Source organism: Salmo trutta, chromosome 18 (genome assembly GCF_901001165.1).
Source record: "Salmo trutta chromosome 18, fSalTru1.1, whole genome shotgun sequence".
Classification (NCBI taxonomy): domain Eukaryota; kingdom Metazoa; phylum Chordata; class Actinopteri; order Salmoniformes; family Salmonidae; genus Salmo; species Salmo trutta.
Genome location: NC_042974.1, coordinates 13,014,940 through 13,039,947, shown reverse-complemented (window position 1 = coordinate 13,039,947; position 25,008 = coordinate 13,014,940). Strand labels below are relative to the sequence as shown.

Here is a 25,008-nt window from a genome sequence, read left to right as displayed (position 1 = left end):
TGGATCATTGCTACTTGAACTTCCGCGATGTATACAAAACCATCCTTAACCAGAAACCGTGGATTAGTGGCAGCATTCGCGCAAAACTGAACGCACGAACCACCGCTTTTAATCATGGCAAAGCGACCGGAAACATGACCGAATACAAACAGTGTAGCTATTCCCTTCGCAAGGCAATCAAACAAGCAAAACATCAGTATGGAGACAAAGTAGAGTCGTAATTCAACGGCTCAATCACGAGACGTATGTGGCAGGGTCTACAGTCAGTCACGGATTACAAAAAGAAAACCAGCCCCAATGCGGACATCGACATCTTGCTCCCAGACAAATTAAACAACTTCTTTGCTCGCTTTGAGGACAATACAGTGCCACTGACACGGCCCGCTACCAAAGCCTGTGGGCTCTCCTTGTCCGTGGCCAACGTGAGTAAAACATTTAAACGTGTTAACCCTCGCAAGGCTGCCGGCCCAGACGGCATCCCTAGCCACGTCCTCAGAGACCAGCTGGCTGGTGTGTTTACAGACATATTCAACCAATCCCTATCCCAGTCTGTTGTCCCCACATGCTTCAAGATGGCCACCATTGTTCCTGTTCCCAAGAAAGGTAGGGTAACGAACTAAATGACTATCGCCCCATTGCACTCACTCCTGTCATCATCAAGTGCTTTGAGAGACTAGTCAAGGATCATATCACCTCCACCCTACCTGATACCCTAGACCCACTCCAATTTGCTTACCGCCCCAATAGGTCCACTGACGATGCAATCGCCATCACACTGCACACTGCCCTATCCATCTGGACAAGAGGAATACCAATGTAAGAATGCTGTTCATTGACTACAGCTCAGCATTTAATACCATAGTTCCCTCCAAACTCGTCATTAAGGTCGAAAACCTGGGTCTCGACCCCGCCCTGTGCAACTGGGTCCTTGGCTTTCTGATGGGTCGCCCCCAGGTGGTGAAGGTAGGAAATAACATCTCCACCCTGCTGATCCTCAACATTGGGGCCCTACAAGGGTGCGTTCTCAGCCCTCTCCTGTACTCCTTGTTCACCCATGACTGTGTGGCCATGCACGCTTCCAACTCAATCATCAAGTTGCAGACAGTGGTAGGCTTGATCACCAACAACAACGAGACGGCCTACAGGGAGGTGAGGGCCCTCGGAGTGTGGTGTCAGGAAAATAACCTCTCACTCAACGTCAACAAAACAAAGGAGATGATCGTGGACTTCAGGAAACAGCAGAGGTAGCACCCCCCCTATCCACATCGACGGGACAGTAGTGGAGAAGGTGGAAAGTTTTAAGGTTCTCGTTGTACACATCACAGACAAACTGAAATGGTCCACCCACACAGACAAAGTGGTGAAGAAGGCGCAACAGCGCCTCTTCAACCTCAGGAGGCTGAAGAAATTTGGCTTGTCATCTAAAACACTCACAAACCTTTTATAGATGCACAATCGAGAGCATCCTGTCAAGCTGTATCACCCTCTGGTACAGCAATTGCACCGCCATCAACCGTAAGGCTCTCCACAACGTATCACTTGGGGCAAACTACCTGCCCTCCATGACACTTACAGCACCCGATGTCACAGGAAGGACAACAACCACCCGAGCAGCTGCCTGTTCACCCCGCTATCATCCAGAAGGCGAGGTCAGTACAGGTGCATCTAAGCTGGGACCGAGAGACTGAAAAACAGCTTCTATCTCAAGGCCATCAGACTATTAAACAGCCACCACTAACTGCCAACTTACAGACTCAAATCTCTGGCCTCTTAAATAAATGGAGTTAATAAAGGTATCACTAGTCACTTTAAATAACGGCACTTTATTAATGTTTACATATCCTACATTACTCATCTCATATGTATATACTGTATTCTATACCATCTACAGCATCTCGCCTGTGCCGCACGCCATCGCTTACCTATATATTTTATGTACATATTCTTATTCATCCCTTTACATTTGTGTGTATACGGTAGTTGTTGTGAATTTGTTAGATTACTTGTTAGATATTACTGCATAGTCGGAACTAGAAGTACAAGCATTTCACTACACTCGCATTAACATCTGCTAACCATGTATATGTGACCGATAAAATTTGATTTGACACACTCCGGACTCCGACATTGCTCACCCTAATATTTCTACATTTCTTAATTCCATTCTTTTAGTTTTAGATTTGTGTGTATTAGATATCACTGATCTGTTGGAGCTAGGAACAGAAGCATTTCGCTACACCCGCAATAACATCTGCTAAATATGGTTGTGACCCCAAAAATGTTATTTGATTTAAAGAGCTCTAACTCACCGTTGGTTTGACAAAACTTCAATGGAACACAGTCACTGCTGTAGTTCTCTGCTGCTCCATCAAAAGACTTGGAATAGTTCTGGAATGATCCAATCCATCTGATTTATGTCACTCTCAGCAAATGTTGTACTTCCCTCTTGGAAATCTATTTGTGTTCTGGCTGTGTTAAGCTCATATATTTAAGTGAATATGTGGACAAAAGTTTGACTCGCCGCAGATCTGTTTTGGACTGTAATTTGTTATTCAGCTTTTATCTAGTGCTTGGTTGTGAAATGATGTGGTGGTTTTGACTGATTATTTCAGTCCCTGAGTCTTATTTCAATATAATCTAGTGGAACACTGCATCTTTGTGTCACATCTTTCTCTCTTTACTTCTCGCACAGGACAAAACGCGGGTTGTTTCCCCCATCATCGACGTCATCAACATGGACAACTTCCAGTACGTAGGCGCCTCGGCCGATCTCAAAGGAGGTAAATCCCACTCGTCTACACCTGCAGCTTTCCTTTCCCTCTCCAGGGCAGGCTGGAAAATCACATGGCAGTTTTCACTCTGTACCCATGTCACCTTCTGCCAAAGAAGTCTGTTTCTTGGAGTGTGGCTGGCTGACGGGCTGACTGGCTGGCTGACTGACTGAGTGTGAGAGCAAAGGAGAGAATAAGCGTGTGATAAATCTTGAAAAAGAGTGCCCTTTGGAATGGAAACTATTTGATTGATTTGTCTAGGGATATAGGCAGATTACATTGTGCACTCCCAAGGCTCCTGCACTCTATAGGGCTTATGAGAAGTGTAATGTACAGCCATATGGGGCGGCAGGTAGCCTCGTGGTTAGAGCGTTGGGCCAGTAACCGAAAGGTTGCTAGATCGATTCCCCGAGCTGACTAGGTAAAAATTTGTCGTTCTGCCCTTGAACAAGGCAGTTAACCCACTGTTCCTAGGCCGTCATTGTAAATAAGAATTTGTTCTTAACTGACTTGCCTAGTTAAATAAAGGTTAAATAAATAAAAAATGTATCTAAAAATGTTGATGGATGGAACGCCACAGATGTGTAATATAATATCTATCAGTTAGGCATTGTGTGTGAAAAGGATAGTAGTGTTAAGAGAAATACAAACACTGACAACCAGCTTTTCCTGTTATCAAAATGAATCTACTCTTGTGTACTTGAAATCCCTTAAAACCTAATCAGTACCTGTTTTTCCCGCTCTAGGATTTGATTGGAATCTGGTCTTCAAGTGGGACTATATGACCGTGGAGCAGAGGAGGGTGCGTCAAGGAAACCCCACTGCACCAATCAAGTAAGCCTGTCTCACCTCTGGGCTCTTTATGCTGTCCTCTCCTCTGCCTCACAGCCAGGGCCCCCTGGAGGAGAGGCTGAGGCAGGCAGTATTAGATATCAGTGTGCAGCATCCACACTGAGCCCTCTGGGGAATATAGCCAAAAGCTCCTGAAGAAAAACGGAGCCTTTGAGCCTCTGTTCCATTTTCTCCCTGACGTCTACGGTGCCGTATGATATCGCAGGGTGAAGTAAACACAGACGGGTGATTGAAGGCGTTCTCATCTTATACAGCTTTGTCTTAAATTGTGTATGGTGATGATGAGGGAGAAGATATTTGATGAAGATATTGCTGTGAAAGGAAGATCAGAAGAGAGCAAACACTTTGATTTGTTCAATCAGTATGAGACCACATAAATGGTTATGTTTTACGTAATAACCAAATGTTAGATGCATTCTCTCAGTCAACATATTGGTAACCAACAGAGGGCAGCATTTAATCAATATCCAAAGGCTAGAATTAGAGTATGGCTCTTCATTGCCTATAATGCATCTTGTTCCTCTTCACAAGGTGATGGAAATTAACCCAAAGGGTGACTCAAGTCATTTTTTTATCGTAATTGGCATTTGGTGTTTGAAAATATGTCATTTGTTTGTGATAGGTTTATAGAAAACAATAGGATAAGCTGTTCTGGTTAAATGGACTTCTAGATCTGCTTTAGTATCCCTGCATTATCCATGTCCCTGTAGACCAGACCTTGGTAGATCCATGTCCCTGTAGACCAGACCTTGGTAGATCCATGTCCCTGTAGACCAGACCTTGGTAGATCCATGTCCCTGTAGACCAGACCTTGGTAGATCCATGTCCCTGTAGACCAGACCTTGTTAGATCCATGTCCCTATAGACCAGACCTTGTTAGATCCATGTCCCTGTAGACCAGACCTTGGTAGATCCATGTCCCTGTAGACCAGACCTTGGTAGATCCATGTCCCTGTAGACCAGACCTCGTTTGATCCATGTCCCTGTAGGGCTGGGCGATATGGCCAAAATATTATATCATTGTATTTAAAAATAATTGGACGGTATTTTTAGTTTTTGAATAATAAAAGTTATACATTTGCTTTATGAGTAGTGAGTGATCCTAGTGCTTTATGAGTAGTGAGTGATCCTAGTGCTTTATGAGTAGTGAGTGATCCTAGTGCTTAATGAGTAGTGAGTGATCCTAGTGCTTTATGAGTAGTGAGTGATCCTAGTGCTTTATGAGTAGTGAGTGATCCTAGTGCTTTATGAGTAGTGAGTGATCCTAGTGCTTTATGAGTAGTGAGTGATCCTAGTGCTTAATGAGTAGTGAGTGATCCTAGTGCTTTATGAGTAGTGAGTGATCCTAGTGCTTTATGAGTAGTGAGTGATCCTAGGGTGGCAACACATACAGTTGAAATCGGAAGTTTACATACACCTTAGCCAAATACATTTAAACTCAGTTTTTCACAATTCCTGACATTTAATCCTAGTAAAAATTCCCTGTCTTAGATCAGTTAGGATCACCACTATTTTAATAATGTGAAATGTCAGAATAATAGTAGAGAGAATGATTTATTTCAGCTTTTATTTCTTTCATCACATTCCCAGTGGGTCAGAAGTTTACATAAACTCAATTAGTATTTGGTAGCATTGCCTTTAAATTGTATAACTTGGGTGAAACGTTTCGGGTAGCCTTCCACAAGCTTCCCACAAAAAGTTTGGTGAATTTTGGCCCATTCCTACTGACAGAGCTGGTGTAACTGAGTCAGGTTTGTAGGCCTCCTTGCTCGCACACACTTTTTCAGTTCTGTCCATACATTTTCTATACGACTGAGGTCAGGGCTTTGTGATGGCCACTCCAATACCTTGACTGGTTGTCCTTAAGCCATTTTGCCACAACTTTGGAAGTTTGCTTGGGGTCATTGTCCATTTGGAAGACCCATTTGCGAACAAGCTTTAACTTCCTGACTGGTGTCTTGAGATGTTGCTTCAATATATCCACATATTTTCCTTCCTCATGATGCCAACTATTTTGTGAAGTGCACCAGTCCCTCCTGCAGCAAAGCACCCCCACAACATGATGCTGCCACCCCCCATGCTTCACGGTTGAGATGGTGTTATTCGGCTTGCAAGCCCCCCCCTTTTTCCTCCAAACATAACGATGGTCATTATGGCCAAACAGTTCTATTTTTGTTTCATCAGAGCAGAGGACATTTCTCTGCTTTTTGTGCTCAGCAGTGACTTCTTCCTTGCTGAGCGGCCTTTCAGGTTATGTTCAGGTTATGTTGATGTAGGACTCGTTTTACTGTGGATATAGATACTTTTGTACCTGTTTCCTCCAGCAGCATCACAAGGTCCTTTGCTGCTGAAAGGGATTGATTTGCACTTTTCGCACCAAAGTACGTTCATCTCTAGGAGACAGAACACGTCTCCTTCCTGAGCGGTATGATGGCTGTGTGGTCCCATGGTGTTTATACTTGTGTACTATTGTTTGTACAGATGAACGTGGTACCTTCAGGCATTTGGAAATTGTTCCCAAGGATGAACCAGACTTGTGGAGGTCTAGAATTTTTTTCTGAGGTCTTGGCTGATTTCATTTGATTTTCCCATGATGTCAAGCAAAGAAGCACTGAGTTTGAAGGTAGGCCGTGAAATACATCCACAGGTAAACCTCCAATTGACTCAAATTATGTTAATTCGCCTATCAGAAGCTTCTAAAGCCATGACATCATTTACTGGAATTTTCCAAGCTGTTTAAAGGCACAGTCAACTGAGTGTATGTAAACTTCTGACCCACTGGAATTGTAATACAGTGAATTATAAGTGAAATAATCTGTCTGTAAACAATTGTTGGAAAAATTACTTGTGTCATGAACAAAGTAGATGTCCTAACCGACTTGCCAAAACTATAGTTTGTGAACAAGAAATTTGTGGAGTGGTTGAAAAATGAATTTTAATGACGCCAACCTAAGTGTATGTAAACTTCCGACTTCAACTGTACATTCTTAGTGATTTCAATGAGTCTTTCTCAATTCTGATTGTTTTATACTGTTCAACTTCAACCAAAACAAATTTCTGTGCTTTTATAATTTCCTGCACTCAATTGCAGTGGTGGAAAAAGTACCCAACTGTCATACTTGAGTAACAGTAAAGATGTGTTAATAGAAAATTTATCCAGTACAAGTGAAAGTTACCCAGTAAAATACTACTTGAGTAAAAGTCTAAAGGTATTTGATTTTAAATATACCAAAGTATCAAAAGTAGAAGTATAAATTATTTCCATTTACGGATAGCCAGGGGCACACTCCAACATTCAGACATAATTTACAAACAAAGAATTTGTGTTTAGTGAGTCTTCCAGATCAGAGGCTGTAGATGACCAGGGATGTTCTATTGATAAGTGTGTGAATTGGAACTTTTCTGGCCTGCTAAGCATTAAAAATACAACGAGTACTTTTAGGTGCCAGGGAAAATGTATGGAGTAAAAAGTACAGTATTTTCTTTAGGAATGTAGTGAAGTAAAATTAAAAGTTGTGAAAAATAGTAAAGTACAGATACCAAAAAATAACAACAAGTAGTACTTGAAAGTTTTTTTTATTTAAGTACTTCACACCACTGCTCAATTGAGATAATTTCCACACTGCCATGTAGGGCTGCACGATGTGGGCAAATAATCTAGGATTTATTTTTAACCAAATGTTGCAATTGCGATTTGACTTGCGAATTAAAGCAAAACTGTTGGAGTCATGGAAATAGAATGACTATTCTAATTCTATAGTTGGAATATAATAGTGGGCACTTTGAATACAGTGTTGTTTGAGATGATGACAAATTAAAATGCCAGGGAGGAGTTATTGTGACAGGGTAGGAACTAAAGTGTTGATAAGTGTTTCCTAGGGGACCCTATAAGCTTTGGCTACATTGCATGTTTTCTCTTAGCTACTTCATGTAGCTAACATATTCTTGCTTTGCATATTCCTCTTTGATTTAGAAGATACTGTTGCACAAACAACATGCTGATTTAGGTCTACACCATCGCTGGTATTATCAGGCAGTATTAGCTAGCTACATTTGCTCTTACTCAGTACATTTATTAGCTAGCTAGCTATTAGCATCTAACAATTAGCGTCTCACAAGATTTAGGGCAACTTGCTAAGAAAAGACAAACTAGCTGTTTGCTGATGTAAGAAACACAAACTAATAGTGTCATTATAGAACGCTAGTGGATTTATATTAAGAAGCAAAGTGAAAACATCGTTGTTGTCGTCAACATTGTTGCATGCGCTGCATTGACCATGCAGACCAGTGATGGGTCGTTTGCAAACGAACCGGTTCTTGTAGGTGAACGTTGGGAGCCGGCTCGCATATCAGAAGAGCCGAATCTATTTATAAAAAATGAAGACATGAATAATCAAAAGATTTAAATGAATAGAAATAACTAATTCAAAGAAGGAATAAATAAAATAATATAGGCCTAAATGCTCAAGCGGTCTGATTCGTTCTGATTGTCTGCTCAGACTATGACACGAGAATTTTCAATCCCAATGATGATAACTAAACAATTATTTAAGCTTTGACCAATCCCCGAGGTTTGTAAGACCCTGGGTTTAATAATAATTAGGCAAAGACTCAGCTTCTGCAAAAGGTCCGTAAGGGTTATTCAGAACGTTCTAAAGTCCAAAATACACAGACATGTCCTTTTATAACTCTCACCCCCACCTACTTCCCCACACACACACACACACACACACACACACACACACACACACACACACACACACACACACACACACACACACACACAAACAGTAGGTAGGCTGTCTCTCTCCCCACAGTCCACATTCCTCGTATATCACTACCAAGCTGGCAGTTCCATACCGTTCCCTCCCTCCCGAGATTAGAGGGACCTTGACAGTCTCTTTCCTGTCGTAAGTTTTTCAAAGTTCCAACCAGGTCAGGTCATGTATAGTTTAATTGTCCTCTGTGTTTTCTTAGTCACACACACATTTCTCTCCCTTAACTTGTCTCGACCAAACCTTATTGGACTTAAGTTTATCACTCTAATTCATTTTACTTTACATAGTCTAATAATTACGTTAGTCTAATTATTCTTATACATGTTACATAATCTAATAATTACGTTTCAGGGTGGAATTCCTTAGTCATTACCTTAAACATATAAATTCCCTTATCAGACTAACAGTTGTTCCTGTTACTAACCTGTTGTTCCTGTTGATCAGACACGCAGTGTCAACCAAAGATACATGAGGGAGGGCCGAGCCAACTCACACAGTCGCACACTTAGCAGCCGAGGAGAGAGAGGAAGGACAGCTGTGAAAACAGCTGAAAATGATTCGAAAGCACAGTAGCATTTGGATGCATTTTAATAATGTAGACAATGTTAGAGCACAGTGTAGAATTTGCCAAAAGAAAATCTCAAATCTCAAGCTGGTTCTACGCACAACCTACACCGGCTGATGCGAACTGCACCCAACAGTGAAGCTAGCTGTAGCGGAGCTTCGAGAAACTAGCGGGCCTGCTAGTGATAGTGGTGGAGCTAGCACCTCCACACGTGGAGATAGCAAAACAAGGCCAAATTGATATTGCATTGACTAAAATGATTGCCACCGATTTCCAGACATTTTCTATCGTGGAGGACAAAGGTTTTAGAAATTATAGCAATAGTCTAAATCCAATGGACACAATTCCAAGCAGGAAAACCCTTTCAAAATCACTTATTCCACAACTGTACCAGAGCACACAGGCTTCAGTGCGAGAAAGAGTCCCAAAAGCTAATGCAGTTTGCCTTACCACTGACTGCTGGACATCAAGGATAACCACTGCTTACATGTCGGTTACATGTCACTTCATTGAAGAATTTTCGATGTCTAGCTGTCTTCTGGACTGCTTTGAGTTCACCTCAGAGAACTTGGCAGAGGAACTGTTGAGAGTGGCCAGAGAATGGCAAGTAGATGGAAAAGTGGTCTGTTGTGTTAGCGGCAATGCAGCTAACATAACCAAAGCCATCAACATTGTAAAATGGACCCATCATCCATGTCTTGCCCACACAATCAACCTGATTGTAAGAAATGCTCTGAAGGTGATGAAGCCCACTGTGGACAAAGTGAAAGCAGCTGTGGAATACTTCCACAGGAGCACAGTAGGTGCAGAAAAACTATACAACGCCAGATGGGGATGCCTGAGCTGAGGCGTAAACAAGACTGCACTACAAGGTGGAATTCAACATTTTATATGTTGAAGTGGTTTCTTGAGTCAAAGGATGCCATCATCTCTACCCTGACCATTGTCAATGCGCCTGTTGATGCTCTGACCCAAGAGGAATGGGAGGTGGTGGAGGAGGTGTGCAGAGTCCTGGAACCCTTTGAGCAGGTCACTGTGGAGATCAGTGGAGAGAAGTAGAGTAAGCAGTTTTTACTACATCATTATTTAATCAAGTATTATATATGTATATGAGCAGTAGATGAGAATGTAGTATCAGTAGACAAAACATGAACCTGAACTAATAAGTTACTGTTCTCTCTTTTCAGCTGTGACAGCCTCAACAATGATACTCCTGCGTAAGGGTCTGCAGCGAATCACAGCCAGCCGCCAGAGAGAAGCAAATTTAACCACAGGACATGTGACAGAGTTGATGGACACCCTATGTTCATCAATGGACAGAAAGTTCCAAAGAATAGAATATAATCACGTGCTATCAGAAACCGCTGCACTTGACCCCAGGTTTAAGAAGTTAGCCTTCAGTGATGCCAGAGCGATTGATGAGGCTCTTCAAAGAACAACCTCAGCAGCAGGGGGGGACAGCTCCAGCAGTCAGCTGGCTCAGGCACCAGGGCAACAGGAAGAAGAGGGATCAGATGGAGCAGAAGCACCAGCAGTAGTGCCACAAACGTCTGCTGTTTGGATGCTGTTTGACGAGAGAGCAACTGGGGATGCAGCAGGAAGGAATCCCTCAGCAGATTCCATAATGGAGGTCCGATCCTATTTGGAGGAGCCCCAAAGATCTGCAGATGCTCTGAGCTGGTGGGAGAACAAGGCCTCTGTCTACCTACGGTTTACTAAAGTCATGACAGGGAGACTCTGAATAGTGGCCACATCGGGTCTTCTCGAAAACGGGACAAATAATTACTGAGAGAAGAAACCGCATCAGCCCCTCAAGTGAGCCAGCTTGTATTTCTGAATGCAAATCTCTCATAAAAGCACAATATGGTCAGCATTGCTGTGTGCTGCTGGTTATAACATGGCAATAAAGAAGAGAGAGAAAAGAGGGACCAGTTTTTAATATTTTAAGTGGGATGCTGCAGTTTGGCACATTGTTATTTATTTTTCTTTGATATGGTACAATATTCTATTATGCTGTTCAGATTGTATTTGTTTTGAATGGTCAGATTTATATGCACTTTGTTTATATACATTAAAAAGTTATACTTTAAATGCAAATGTTTAATTGCATTCTTTTTTGAAAAAATACAAAACATATTTTTTTAAAGAGGCGTTTGGGAGCCAAAAGAGCTGGCTCTTTCTGGTGAGCTGAGCCGAACGAGCCGGCTCACTGAAAAGAGCCAAGTTGCCCATCACTAACGCAGACTGAATGCAAGTGGATTTATATTAAGAAGCAAAGTGAAAACAGCATTGTTGCCTGTGCTGCCATGACCATGCAGACTGAATGCAAGTGGATTTATATTAAGAAGCAAAGTGAAAACAGCATTGTTGCCTGTGCTGCCATGACCATGCAGACTGAATGCAAGTGTCTCGTGGTTGAGGAACATCAAATGCACTCCTTGAGTGACAGAGGGCGTGGCTTGGTCTGTGTGGAAAGTGGTGCGGAGGGAGATGACTCAAGTAGCGAAGTAAACTATAACAATTGACATTACACATGGCGTATCACATTTAACAAACCAAACATTCAAATACCGTTATAGAAGGTAAAGTAAAAACCCAAACCGGTCCCTGCATCAATACCTGTATATCATAAAATGCGGTATACTGCCAAGCCCTATGTCCTTGTAGACCAGACTTTGTTTGATCCATTTCTCTGTAGACCAGACCTTGTTTTAGTTTTGAGCCATGGATTTTTGTTCAACAGGCTTTTGTCCAAGACGCTCATTGATGTTTTTCTTCCTTTTGAAAACAAAATGGCCTCTGAGGAAAAGTGAAGTGTTGTATTATTCCATCCAAACAGCCAGAGGTCAGGACACCACAGCTCCCTGCCGCTGCCGGGTTACAGGGCCAGGCTCCCTGCCGCTGCCGGGTTACAGGGCCAGGCTCCCTGCCGCTGCCGGGTTACAGGGCCAGGCTCCCTGCCGCCCGCTGCCGGGTTACAGGGCCAGGCTCCCTGCCGCCCGCTGCCGGGTTACAGGGCCAGGCTCCCTGCCGCCCGCTGCCGGGTTACAGGGCCAGGCTCCCTGCCGCCCGCTGCCGGGTTACAGGGCCAGGCTCCTTGCCGCCCGCTGCCGGGTTACAGGGCCAGGCTCCCTGCCGCCCGCTGCCGGGTTACAGGGCCAGGCTCCATGCCGCCCGCTGCCGGGTTACAGGGCCAGGCTCCCTGCCGCCCGCTGCCGGGTTACAGGGCCAGGCTCCCTGCCGCCCGCTGCCGGGTTACAGGGCCAGGCTCCCTGCCGCCCGCTGCCGGGTTACAGGGCCAGGCTCCCTGCCGCCCGCTGCCGGGTTACAGGGCCAGGCTCCCTGCCGCCCGCTGCCGGGTTACAGGGCCAGGCTCCCTGCCGCCCGCTGCCGGGTTACAGGGCCAGGCTCCCTGCCGCCCGCTGCCGGGTTCCATGGCCAGGCTCCCTGCCGCCCGCTGCCGGGTTACAGGGCCAGGCTCCCTGCCGCCCGCTGCCGGGTTACAGGGCCAGGCTCCCTGCCGCCCGCTGCCGGGTTACAGGGCCAGGCTCCATGCCGCCCGCTCCCGGGTTACAGGGCCAGGCTCCATGCCGCCCGCTGCCGGGTTACAGGGCCAGGCTCCATGCCGCCCGCTGCCGGGTTACAGGGCCAGGCTCCCTGCCGCCCGCTGCCGGGTTACAGGGCCAGGCTCCCTGCCGCCCGCTGCCGGGTTACAGGGCCAGGCTCCCTGCCGCCCGCTGCCGGGTTACAGGGCCAGGCTCCCTGCCGCCCGCTGCCGGGTTACAGGGCCAGGCTCCCTGCCGCCCGCTGCCGGGTTACAGGGCCAGGCCGCCCGCTGCCGGGTTACAGGGCCAGGCCGCCCGCTGCCGGGTTACAGGGCCAGGCTCCCTGCCGCCCGCTGCCGGGTTACAGGGCCAGGCTCCCTGCCGCCCGCTGCCGGGTTACAGGGCCAGGCTCCCTGCCGCCCGCTGCCGGGTTACAGGGCCAGGCTCCCTGCCGCCCGCTGCCGGGTTACAGGGCCAGGCTCCCTGCCGCCCGCTGCCGAGTTACAGGGCCAGGCTCCCTGCCGCCCGCTGCCGGGTTACAGGGCCAGGCTCCCTGCCGCTGCCGGGTTACAGGGCCAGGCTCCCTGCCGGGTTACAGGGCCAGGCTCCCTGCCGGGTTACAGGGCTCCGGGTATCACATGCAAATGAGAGGACTGTAGGAGAGCTGAACTTGGCAGAACGGTCTCTGGTTTGTCTCATAACCCTAGCTACTTTCTGTCATACCCCTTTCTCAGGACTCCCATGATTGCCGGCGGCCTCTTTGTCATGGACAAGGACTACTTTGAGTTGCTGGGGAAGTACGACATGATGATGGACGTGTGGGGTGGAGAGAATCTAGGTAAGTGGACACAACACTAGGAAAGCTTGAGCTTGTTTGTCATTGTGTGGGAATGGGAGAGGGAGTGGGATGCTTTTTTTGGATTGGTTTACGATGTCAATATTATAGGACCCCATTTTCTGACTGAAATCGTATTGACATTGAAGATGCCAACTTCTAGCACAATGAATTGTCACTGTAAAACCTTGCCCTCAACCATTATATTAATGTGTGTTTTGTATTTGGACATTGCAGAGATCTCGTTCCGCGTGTGGCAGTGTGGCGGCAGTCTAGAGATCATTCCCTGCAGTAGAGTGGGCCACGTCTTCAGGAAGCAGCACCCATATACCTTCCCTGGGGGCAGTGGCACCGTGTTTGCTAGGTGACTATTGGTTGTACCTGTGACATGAGGTAGACTTGGCTAAAGTCTGCCTTCTTGTGGTCCACTGTAGACTAACCTCTTCTACATACTGGCACTGTGGACTAACCTCTTCTACATACTGGTACTGTGGACTATCCTCTTCTACATACGGGCACATAACCAACCAGAGGGAGTGGACATTAGAGTTTGAAATGAGAGCCATAAAAAAGGGCAACTGTACAGGCTAACTGGCAATTGAGTTTACTCACTAACCCTACAGTAACTTTAACTTTACCCACATTTTACCCCTAACTTTACCTTTCTCAAAGACCCAATGAAATCCAAGCTGAGGCATTGAGATGAATACCTGCTAGTAGCCTGTAGGGAAGGGCTGTTTCATTCCTCTGAAATTCACATTCTAATACTGCTGTTCAAAGTCTAGCTGAGCTGCAGTCGTTAAAATAGAGGCTGAATCAGAACAGAAGCCTCAGCTCTGCCCTCGTCTTGGCTTCACCCTGCAGTGTCAACACTGTTTCGCATCTGGGTGATTCATCAATGAGATGAGAGAAAGCCACCACTCCCTCACTGCCAGTCTGTCACATCGCACTGAAAACCCCACAGATTGCCAAGTCTTAGGATGTGTGCTCATATCTCAAAATAGCTTCGAGGACTGTCACTCTCCTCCTGTGTTTTCTGAAGCTTGAACCGCCTCCTCACTTTCTCTTGCCCTGTTCATATTTTAACAGACATCCATCCTTCTATTGAATAAATAACACATGTGATCAATTGAATCTATAACATTGCCTATAGATTTTAGGCTACTACACTGAAATTATGACATTATTTCAGATCAGTGATTATTTCAAGGACTGGAAGAAGGAACAGGAAGATGCATTTTTTCAAGTATTCTAGCATGGTGTGTATCGGTCTGTCCACAGGAACACGAGGCGAGCAGCAGAGGTGTGGATGGACGAGTTTAAGAACTTTTACTACGCCGCTGTGCCCTCGGCCCGAAACGTGCCCTACGGCAAGTAAGTATCCTTTCAGACGCCCTTCTTCCTGTGCCCTACGGCAAGTAAGTATCCTTTCAGACACCCTTCTTCCTGTGCCCTACGGCAAGTAAGTATCCTTTCAGACGCCCTTCTTCCTGTGCCCTACAGCAAGTAAGTATCCTTTCAGACGCCCTTCTTCCTGTGCCCTACGGCAAGTAAGTATCCTTTCAGACGCCCTTCTTCCTGTGCCCTACGGCAAGTAAGTATCCTTTCAGACGCCCTTCTTCCTGTGCCCTACGGCAAGTAAGTATCCTTTCAGACGCCCTTCTTCCTGTGCCCTACGGCAAGTAAGTATCCTTTCAGACGCCCTTCTTCCTGTGCCCTACGGCAAGTAAGTATCCTTTCAGACGCCCTTCTTCCTGTGCCCTACGGCAAGTAAGTATTGTTTCAGACACACTTCTTCCAAGATGGCATCGCAGATGGCCCTGCTGTCCTTTTATAGAATAACAAGACATTCCCCCTTTTCTGACACCTCCAGAAGGTCAGATGGTACGCCCTGAGCTGAGTTGTAATATCATGTACTCTGTGCTTTGATGTAGTGATCTCAGTTGCCTCCAGATGTCATGCTGCGTGCGGTCTGTCTCTCTGAGATGGCTGGTAGTTAGATGAGTCATGGTTTCATCTCTGTCTGGCAGCATTCAGAGCAGGATGGAGATGAAGAAGAGGCTTGGCTGCCAGCCATTCAAGTGGTACCTGGAGAATGTGTACCCTGAGCTGCGGTAAGTAGAGAGACCACACCGCCACAGTGGACCAGCAATATATAGGCGAAACAGACTTTGGGGGCCTTTGCGTTCCACTTGGAAATTGAACTAGGGGAAAGACTGGTTGTGGCATATACTCACATCTTGTGATTTGACATCCCCTTGACTTGTGCTGTTTGTCTGGCCATTCAGGGTCCCTGACCATCAGGACATTGCCTTCGGAGCTCTGCAGCAGGGAGGGAACTGCTTAGACACGCTGGGACACTTTGCAGACGGAGTGGTGGGGGTCTACGAATGCCACAATGCTGGGGGAAATCAGGTACCATTCAGGGCTCAGGTATTGCTCAGATCCATTACACATAACCAAGCTGTGCACCGGGCTGGGTAACACACTGAGGTGGGTTTACTTTTGGTCAGGTTCTGGGCTGGACAGTCCACTATCAGGTTCTGGACTGGACAGTCCACTATCAGGTTCTGGGCTGGACAGTCCACTATCAGGTTCTGGGCTGGACAGTCCACTATCAGGTTCTGGGCTGGACAGTCCACTGTCAGGTTCTGGGCTGGACAGTCCACTGTCAGGTTCTGGGCTGGACAGTCCACTGTCAGGTTCTGGGCTGGACAGTCCACTGTCAGGTTCTGGGCTGGACAGTCCACTGTCAGGTTCTGGGCTGGACAGTCCACTGTCAGGTTCTGGGCTGGACAGTCCACTGTCAGGTTCTGGGCTGGACAGTCCACTGTCAGGTTCTGGGCTGGACAGTCAAATATTGCTTTGATTGGGAGTCTCCGATTCATATTGATGAAATCCTATTTGATGTCCCACTTCCCACAACATATTGATTATATTACTGCGCTGGAGGAGGGGATTATGGGAGAGTCAAGGCCCTGTTGGTCTATATAGGTGTGATTTACAACAGACAACATGCAAACACTGCATATTCACAGTTGACAAAGACACACACATTACATATAGACCTACATAATCATTCAGAGGAGTACCTAAACTGACTGTCTCCCTCTCGTTCTCCTCAGGAATGGGCGCTGACCAAGGACAAGTCAGTGAAGCACATGGACCTGTGTCTGACGGTGGTGGATCGCACCGCAGGCTCACTAATCAAAATGCAGGGCTGCAGGGAAAACGACAGCAGACAGGTGAGCGAGCCGAGCACCGAGTCATGCACCGAGGATCAGATCCATCAGAAAGCACTAGTAGTAAGATGAGAGACTGACAGCAGTCCGGCTGTTAGAATGGAATCAGAACATTAATTTAGTGGATTATGATGCTTTTCTGGATTGGGATGATCCCTTTGGATTTGCACCATAAACTCACTATCAATAGAAACCATTAGTGGGTTTTTAGTTAATAAAACTCACATGACATAAAAACCTGTGACTGATTTGTGGACCCTTGTTTCCTCCCTCTCCCAACCCCTCCCTGACCCCCACCTCGTGTGTCTCCAGAAATGGGAGCAGATTGAGAGCAACTCCAAGCTGCGGCACGTGGGCAGCAACCTGTGCCTGGACAGCCGCAGCGCACGTAATGGGGGGCTGACAGTGGAGGTGTGCAGCCCCAACCTCAACCAGCAGTGGAAGTTCACCCTCAACCTCCAGCCCTAGTGAGAGAGAGAGATGGACAGACAAACAGAGAGAGAGTGTCCCCCACCAGCACCACATACTCTCCTCCCTGGAGCCAAACAGACTAGAGCCACCCATTACCAACATACACAGACGGACAGACTGAGGTCCCCGGAGGGGCCACAACACACAGAGGGAAGCAGGATATGAAACTACAGACTACCAAGTGGGATGATGATGATTTTAATGTTGATGATGATTTTAATGTTGGTGGTGGTGGTGATGATAATGCTTTCCCTCCAACTATATACCTCAGCGTTTCATCTTTAGTCCCGCTCTTTGGAATGTGACAAAGTCATTTTTCTTATTACAGGTGAAAGGAACATTGTGGATGTTTTTTATTTTGTGCGTGTCCTTTGTTCTCTCTTTCCACTGAAGTTCTGAAATGGATAAGACTATTAATTAGTAGTTTTTCTCTCTCAAGTGATCTGTCTTTGTTGAATGTAAAAGACGTATTCTACAGAGGTTCCCTGACTAGACAGAGACTGGCCAGGAACAAAGCGGATGGTCTCAGCTGGTTTTGGCCCCTTAAAGTCCTGCTGGTAGAAGGGAAATGACTCTATGCACTGTTCCTCTCGTTCACTCAAACGCCTCTCTCCTGATTGGTGGACTGTTCTGCCAGAGTTGAAAAGAGATTAAGAAAATGAACAATTTAGAGTTTTCATTCTGCTCCTGTCACGCGTGTTGTAAGAAGGTACGTTGTCCGATCAGAAGTGTTCTCTTCGCAGGCCTGGATACTGGTGGGGCCAGGAGTTGTCGAGGGTGTGGCTGTATCGCTGCTGAATCCTCACAGATTGTAGCACTGGCTGCTACGGCTCCTCAGTGTTTGTCCCCTTTCTACATCACAATTGAATGGAACCCCCCCAAAATTGTATATATATATATATATATAGATATAGATAAATATATATAGATATATATATATATATAGAGAGATATATATATATATATATATATATATATATATATATATATATATATATATATATATATATATATATATATATATATATACATATATATATATACATATATATATATATATACATATATATATATACATACATATATGTATATGTATGTTTTTCTTTGCAAAAGCAGTAGTGTCCAAGTTTATTGTAGTTTTATTTTATTTCTAGCAGACATTGAAAAATGTGTTTTGTGTTCAATTATACTGTAGAATAATCAACTGAGTAACACAGTAAATTGGACAGATATTTCTTTGTACTATTGTTGCGTTGTGACAGTTCTCTTGTGAGTAAAAACATATCTACTTACTTTCTAAAAAACAAAAAAAGTGATCCTTTTCAGTGTCGGTGTTACCATTGTAACTACCCTGTCATAACCTCATCCAAATCAGTGTTGGTGAAGAGTTTATTACAGGGTAATGTTGGAACCATCATTTCCATTCTCAGAAGTCTACAAGTGTTGCCTCACACAGTGTATGTATTTGTGATTTGACATTTTAGAAAATGCCACTTGTTCAGCGCTGAGTGACAGACAGCATGTACACGGGGAGGCCTTGCTGCATGTTATACCAATACTTCTACGCCTTTTTTCTCCTTCGGTTTCTTTTTCTGTCCATTAGTTTCTCGACATTACTCGCATGCTTTGTGAATGATGTCTTTGCCTTGTTTGATATCCATCCCATTTAAAAGAGAATGTGTGTGCTAGTGAGCAGCTTTCAACAGGTTATTTTGAAGGAGGGCAGGTCATTTGGCTATAGCTAACTGCACTCACAAGGGAGAAAAGCAATAACATGCTCCTATTTTCCTATTTCAGTGGCATTGTTGTGCATTTAGCATCTGCTTCGGGACCATTCTGATTGGGTTTCTACATGTAGCTTGTGATATGTGGTACTTTAAACGTTACCGTTTACCCTTCTGAGGGGCAGCAGAACCCACCTTTAATGTGATGGCCAAAGGAGCCTATAACGACTTATGAAAGCAACAATTCATCCATTGACGTGACATTGTTTTTGTCTCGTGGGGGTTCCCCCGATATCAATGGAGATTAATTTATTCTAGAATAGCAAATTACAAATGATTTAGTAATATTTGCTTTCTGTATTTTGTACGCCCTCATTATATATGCACATATTTACCATAAGCAATCTGTGTAAGTCCAACACATCAATCCCTGTGTGTGCTACACCATTCTGGTCAAACTTCCTGATACAAAAGGAGTCTCCAACCATACAGAAATGAGCATCACAACGACAGAGCATATGCAGCAGTCCCTATCTGACGCTTGTGTAAAAGGTATTGCATTTAAAAAATGCCAAAGAGGTGTCCCACGGTGAGAGAGGAGGTGTCCCACGGTGAGAGAGGAGGTGTCCCACGGTGAGAGAGGAGGTGTCCCACGGTGAGAGAGGAGGTGTCCCACGGTGAGAGAGGAAACAGACCATAATATTTTATCTGCAGTTCAGAATGTGAGATTCGTGTGAGAGCAGGCCTATGAAATCATGAGATGAGTTGGGGGTTGTAACCTCCCGTATGAGATGAGTTGGGGGTTGTAACCTCCCGTATGAGACGAGTTGGGGGTTGTAACCTCCCGTATGAGACGAGTTGGGGGTTGTAACCTCCCGTATGAGACGAGTTGGGGGTTGTAACCTCCCGTATGAGACGAGTTGGGGGTTGTAACCTCCCGTATGAGATGAGTTGGGGGTTGTAACCTCCCGTATGAGATGAGTTGGGGGTTGTAACCTCCCGTATGAGATGAGTTGACAAGTTTCACATGGTAAGAGCTTTGTCTGCTATCACGTACGTCACTGTTGAAATTGAAAGAATTCTAATGTGAAATTCAGATGTGTAGAGGATGGCCTACAGTACTAAATGGGATTGCTCAGGTGAACATTGTCTACATGGTGGCAACGGTTGTTCAAGTATTGAATCAAGCCTTTTTTGTAAGATTTGTGTGAAAATGACAAGTTTGCTGTTCACTTTAGGAATTACGGAGAGAGGAGAAAAAAAAGAATCCTAGCATTACAGCCACTTTTTAATTGGATGACATGTTTACATTGCACAATGTGCCAAAGTTATTTACTTATTTGATTTACATTGTCAATACAAGGTGAAGGACGTGCCATTGGCATAATGATGACGGATAATAAACCAAATCAAGAAAATAGTAATTTGGGACATCAAATATGATTTGTTCCTTTGATAAAACGGTTTGCTGTAGGATTGTGTAGATTACGATTCAAATCACAGGGAGGCAGCGTGGGGGTAACCAATGTAAAAGTGTATGTTTGTATATACTACTGTACAGTATGAACAAGCAACACCAGTGAGTGGATCTACTGTACAACGCTTGGAATTGTTCACTGTTTTATAGTTATGGCAAATTTACTTTAAATTAGGAAACATTTACTTAAATAAATGCATTTATATATAAGAGATGTGGCCTTTCTTTACATTCCTTGAATACTTGGTTAATTAGCAATGAGAAATAAGGTTTGGAAGCCAGAGTTTTGATGACGGCTGTAACTAAATCATTCAGCCAGTTTTTCTGGCCTGCTTGCTCTCATTGCTATGCAGAGTCCTCCTTGGGGGAAAACAGGACGGTATTGTCATGGAAACAGCCTCTAACAAAGATCCAGCCCTGGCTGTTCTCCAGTGTCTCAATTTCCACTCAGCAAATTGTGGACATCTCTCTCTCATATTAGGGGTTCTCAAACCTCTCCTCGGGGACCCCCATCTGTTCCATGTATAGGATCCATTTCAGAGCTAGCACACCAGAGTCAACAAATTCTCAAGCCCTTGTCTGGGAGAGTTAGTTCAGGGCTTCAACACAACTGGGAAACGTCTGGGGGTCCCCGAGGAGAGGTTTTAAGAACTAGCCCTGGGGACCTCAAGTAGACATTTGTTTCAGCCCTAGTACACCCATGCTTGATTCACATCGACTCATCATCAAGCCTTTAATTAGTTCAATCAATTGTGTGAGTGTTAAACCAGTATTTACCAGGATTGGGAAACACTGGTTTAGATGCAGGGCCAAAAGGAGGGTTGTGTTTTAGTACGCATAAAGGTCCAGCTCTAATACCTTCTGCATGTACATCCCACAGTCAGAGGAAACTAAAGGGTTTGTACATATGTGTAACACTCCATCACATCCCAGGGTAATGTAACAGACATTAAAAGCCCAGTGCAGTCAAAAGTATTTTTTTTCTTGTGTTTTGTATCATATTGTACAACAGCTGATGAAACTAACACTGTAAAAGTGTGAAAACATTTGATCAGCATTATTTCCTGATAGTTGCTGGTTGAAAATACAATATACACAGGACCTTCTAATCAGCAGGTTTGCATGGGTGAGAGTTTTGGCTTTCCATGATGGCATGGTGATGTCGTAAATTAGTTAGGACTCTCCCCAATTTGAATGGAAATCTATTACAGTAAGGTACTTAATTGTTACCCAGAAATGTTTTGATATTGATACCCAACTGTCTGCATTAGACCTTTTTAAAGATGCAGAGTCACCAAAGATCAGCAGCTTTACTAAACAGACCTGCTGTCGCCCACTGCTCCATACTCCTAGCCCACAGGGGGCGCTAGCCTGACATGCATCATACTCCTAGCCCACAGGGGGCGCTAGCCTGACATGCATCATACTCTTAGCCCACAGGGGGCGCTAGCCTGACATGCATCATGCCCACAGGGGGCGCTAGCCTGACATGCATCATACTCCTAGCCCACAGGGGGCGCTAGCCTGACATGCATCATACTCCTAGCCCACAGGGGGCGCTAGCCTGACATGCATCATACTCCTAGCCCACAGGGGGCGCTAGCCTGACATGCATCATACTCCTAGCCCACAGGGGGCGCTAGCCTGACATGCATCATACTCCTAGCCCACAGGGGGCGCTAGCCTGACATGCATCATACTCCTAGCCCACAGGGGGCGCTAGCCTGACATGCATCATAATCCTAGCCCACAGGGGGCGCTAGCCTGACATGCATCATACTCCTAGCCCACAGGGGGCGCTAGCCTGACATGCATCATACTCCTAGCCCACAGGGGGCGCTAGCCTGACATGCTCCATACTCCTAGCCCACAGGGGGCGCTAGCCTGACATGCTCCATACTCCTAGCCCACAGGGGGCGCTAGCCTGACATGCTCCATACTCCTAGCCCACAGGGGGCGCTAGCCTGACATGCATCATACTCCTAGCCCACAGGGGGCGCTAGCCTGACATGCACCATACTCCTAGCCCACAGGGGGCGCTAGCCTGACATGCATCATACTCCTAGCCCACAGGGGGCGCTAGCCTGACATGCATCATACTCCAAGCCCACAGGGTGAGCAAGCGTGATATGCCCATATTCGTCACGCTTTAGATAAAGTATAATTTTATAAAGCATATAAGGTTAAGGAAGCCTTCGTAAACCCTTTACAAGGCCTACATAAACACTTGACACTGGTGGTGTATAAAATCATGAACATTTATTAAATGTGTGTAACATGGTGTAAATGCTCATCAACATACGATTCACAAAGTCAGTCATGGCCCAGTTTTTCAAAAGATGGATTTCTATCAGATAGGATTAAATGCATAGACATAGAATGAACAGAACATAAAATGGGGACATGTTCTATTCATTCTATGTCTATGCATTTAATGCTATCTGATAGGAGAGATCCAGATAAACAACTTTTGAAAAACCGGGCCCAGGGTGGTGCACAGTTAACATGGAGATTACAGAAGGAATACACAATGAGGAGCGTACAAACATGACACAGCTATCACTTTTCCTCCACCGATGAAAGACACACAGGACGAGAAGCCGTTTCTACAACACAACATTCCCAGAGCAATCATACATTGCAGTTTGTTTTGTACATACAGTTTTTGACATTACATTCTTCTAGAATGAATCCGATACGTTAGGATGTTTGGTCCAGTTAACACATTAGTACAATGTGAAATACACCATGCTGAAACTAGATTTCATTTCACCAACTCCCTTATTATTCTTGACAAATTTACTACTGACCAATGATTGAGAACATTATGATAAATATTTCAATATCTACTAGAATTCTTTACAGTATTTTGATAGCACCTTATGTTATCAGGTTATTGTATTTATTTAGCATTTCTAATGAACCTTTGAATATCAAATAATGATGCCCTGAGGTCAGCAAAGTTAATTTCCTTTCCTTGAAATGAGTGTCTCCACCATACATCTTTATGTCCCAACTTTAGACTTTCTATTACCACATTGCACTATAGGCCTACAGAAAGACATGACAATGAGGTCTCAATGTTCCTTCAGAAGTGGCAGCACTATTATTTTGAGATAGACTTGAATATGCAAAGAAGCCAATAGGCAGAGGCAAGGTTACCCATCACACGACATGAGCACAGTTCTCTGAGCTACTTCCATTAAACTTCACAATTCTCTGAGCTACTTCCATTAAACTTCACAGTTCACTGCGCTACTTCCATTAAACTTCACAGTTCACTGCGCTACTTCCATTAAACTTCACAGTTCACTGAGCTACTTCCATTAAACGTCACAGTTCACTGAGCTACTTCCATTAAACGTCACAGTTCACTGCGCTACTTCCATTAAACTTCACAGTTCACTGCGCTACTTCCATTAAACTTCACAGTTCTCTGAGCTACTTCCATTAAACGTCACAGTTCACTGAGCTACTTCCATTAAACGTCACAGTTCACTGAGCTACTTCCATTAAACGTCACAGTTCACTGAGCTACTTCCATTAAACGTCACAGTTCACTGAGCTACTTCCATTAAACGTCACAGTTCACTGAGCTACTTCCATTAAACGTCACAGTTCACTGAGCTACTTCCATTAAACGTCACAGTTCACTGAGCTACTTCCATTAAACGTCACAGTTCACTGAGCTACTTCCATTAAACGTCACAGTTCACTGAGCTACTTCCATTAAACGTCACAGTTCACTGAGCTACTTCCATTAAACGTCACAGTTCACTGAGCTACTTCCATTAAACGTCACAGTTCACTGAGCTACTTCCATTAAACGTCACAGTTCACTGAGCTACTTCCATTAAACGTCACAGTTCACTGAGCTACTTCCATTAAACGTCACAGTTCACTGAGCTACTTCCATTAAACGTCACAGTTCACTGAGCTACTTCCATTAAACGTCACAGTTCACTGAGCTACTTCCATTAAACGTCACAGTTCACTGAGCTACTTCCATTAAACGTCACAGTTCACTGAGCTACTTCCATTAAACGTCACAGTTCACTGCGCTACTTCCATTAAACGTCACAGTTCACTGCGCTACTTCCATTAAACTTCACAGTTCACTGCGCTACTTCCATTAAACTTCACAGTTCACTGAGCTACTTCCATTAAACGTCACAGTTCACTGAGCTACTTCCATTAAACGTCACAGTTCACTGAGCTACTTCCATTAAACGTCACAGTTCACTGAGCTACTTCCATTAAACGTCACAGTTCACTGAGCTACTTCCATTAAACGTCACAGTTCACTGAGCTACTTCCATTAAACGTCACAGTTCACTGAGCTACTTCCATTAAACGTCACAGTTCACTGAGCTACTTCCATTAAACGTCACAGTTCACTGAGCTACTTCCATTAAACGTCACAGTTCACTGAGCTACTTCCATTAAACGTCACAGTTCACTGAGCTACTTCCATTAAACGTCACAGTTCACTGAGCTACTTCCATTAAACGTCACAGTTCACTGAGCTACTTCCATTAAACGTCACAGTTCACTGAGCTACTTCCATTAAACGTCACAGTTCACTGAGCTACTTCCATTAAACGTCACAGTTCACTGAGCTACTTCCATTAAACGTCACAGTTCACTGAGCTACTTCCATTAAACGTCACAGTTCACTGAGCTACTTCCATTAAACGTCACAGTTCACTGAGCTACTTCCATTAAACGTCACCGTTTACTGAGCTACT

At 44.9% G+C, this 25,008-nt stretch overlaps 1 protein-coding gene across 1 annotated transcript in view; it reads left to right on the top strand.

The window, feature by feature from the left end:
* The window catches only part of LOC115152852 (polypeptide N-acetylgalactosaminyltransferase 2), a 119,635-nt gene extending 101,930 nt beyond the window's left edge, over positions 1-17,705 (top strand). The window contains exons 8-16 of the mRNA XM_029697735.1: positions 2,693-2,780; positions 3,518-3,605; positions 13,246-13,349; positions 13,584-13,710; positions 14,628-14,720; positions 15,377-15,460; positions 15,635-15,761; positions 16,472-16,591; positions 16,901-17,705. Of these exons, the coding sequence (XP_029553595.1) occupies positions 2,693-2,780; positions 3,518-3,605; positions 13,246-13,349; positions 13,584-13,710; positions 14,628-14,720; positions 15,377-15,460; positions 15,635-15,761; positions 16,472-16,591; positions 16,901-17,056 (987 nt within the window). The 3' untranslated portion in view covers positions 17,057-17,705. The remainder of the gene's footprint in view (positions 1-2,692; positions 2,781-3,517; positions 3,606-13,245; positions 13,350-13,583; positions 13,711-14,627; positions 14,721-15,376; positions 15,461-15,634; positions 15,762-16,471; positions 16,592-16,900) is intronic.
* The last annotated feature ends 7,303 nt before the right edge of the window (positions 17,706-25,008 follow it).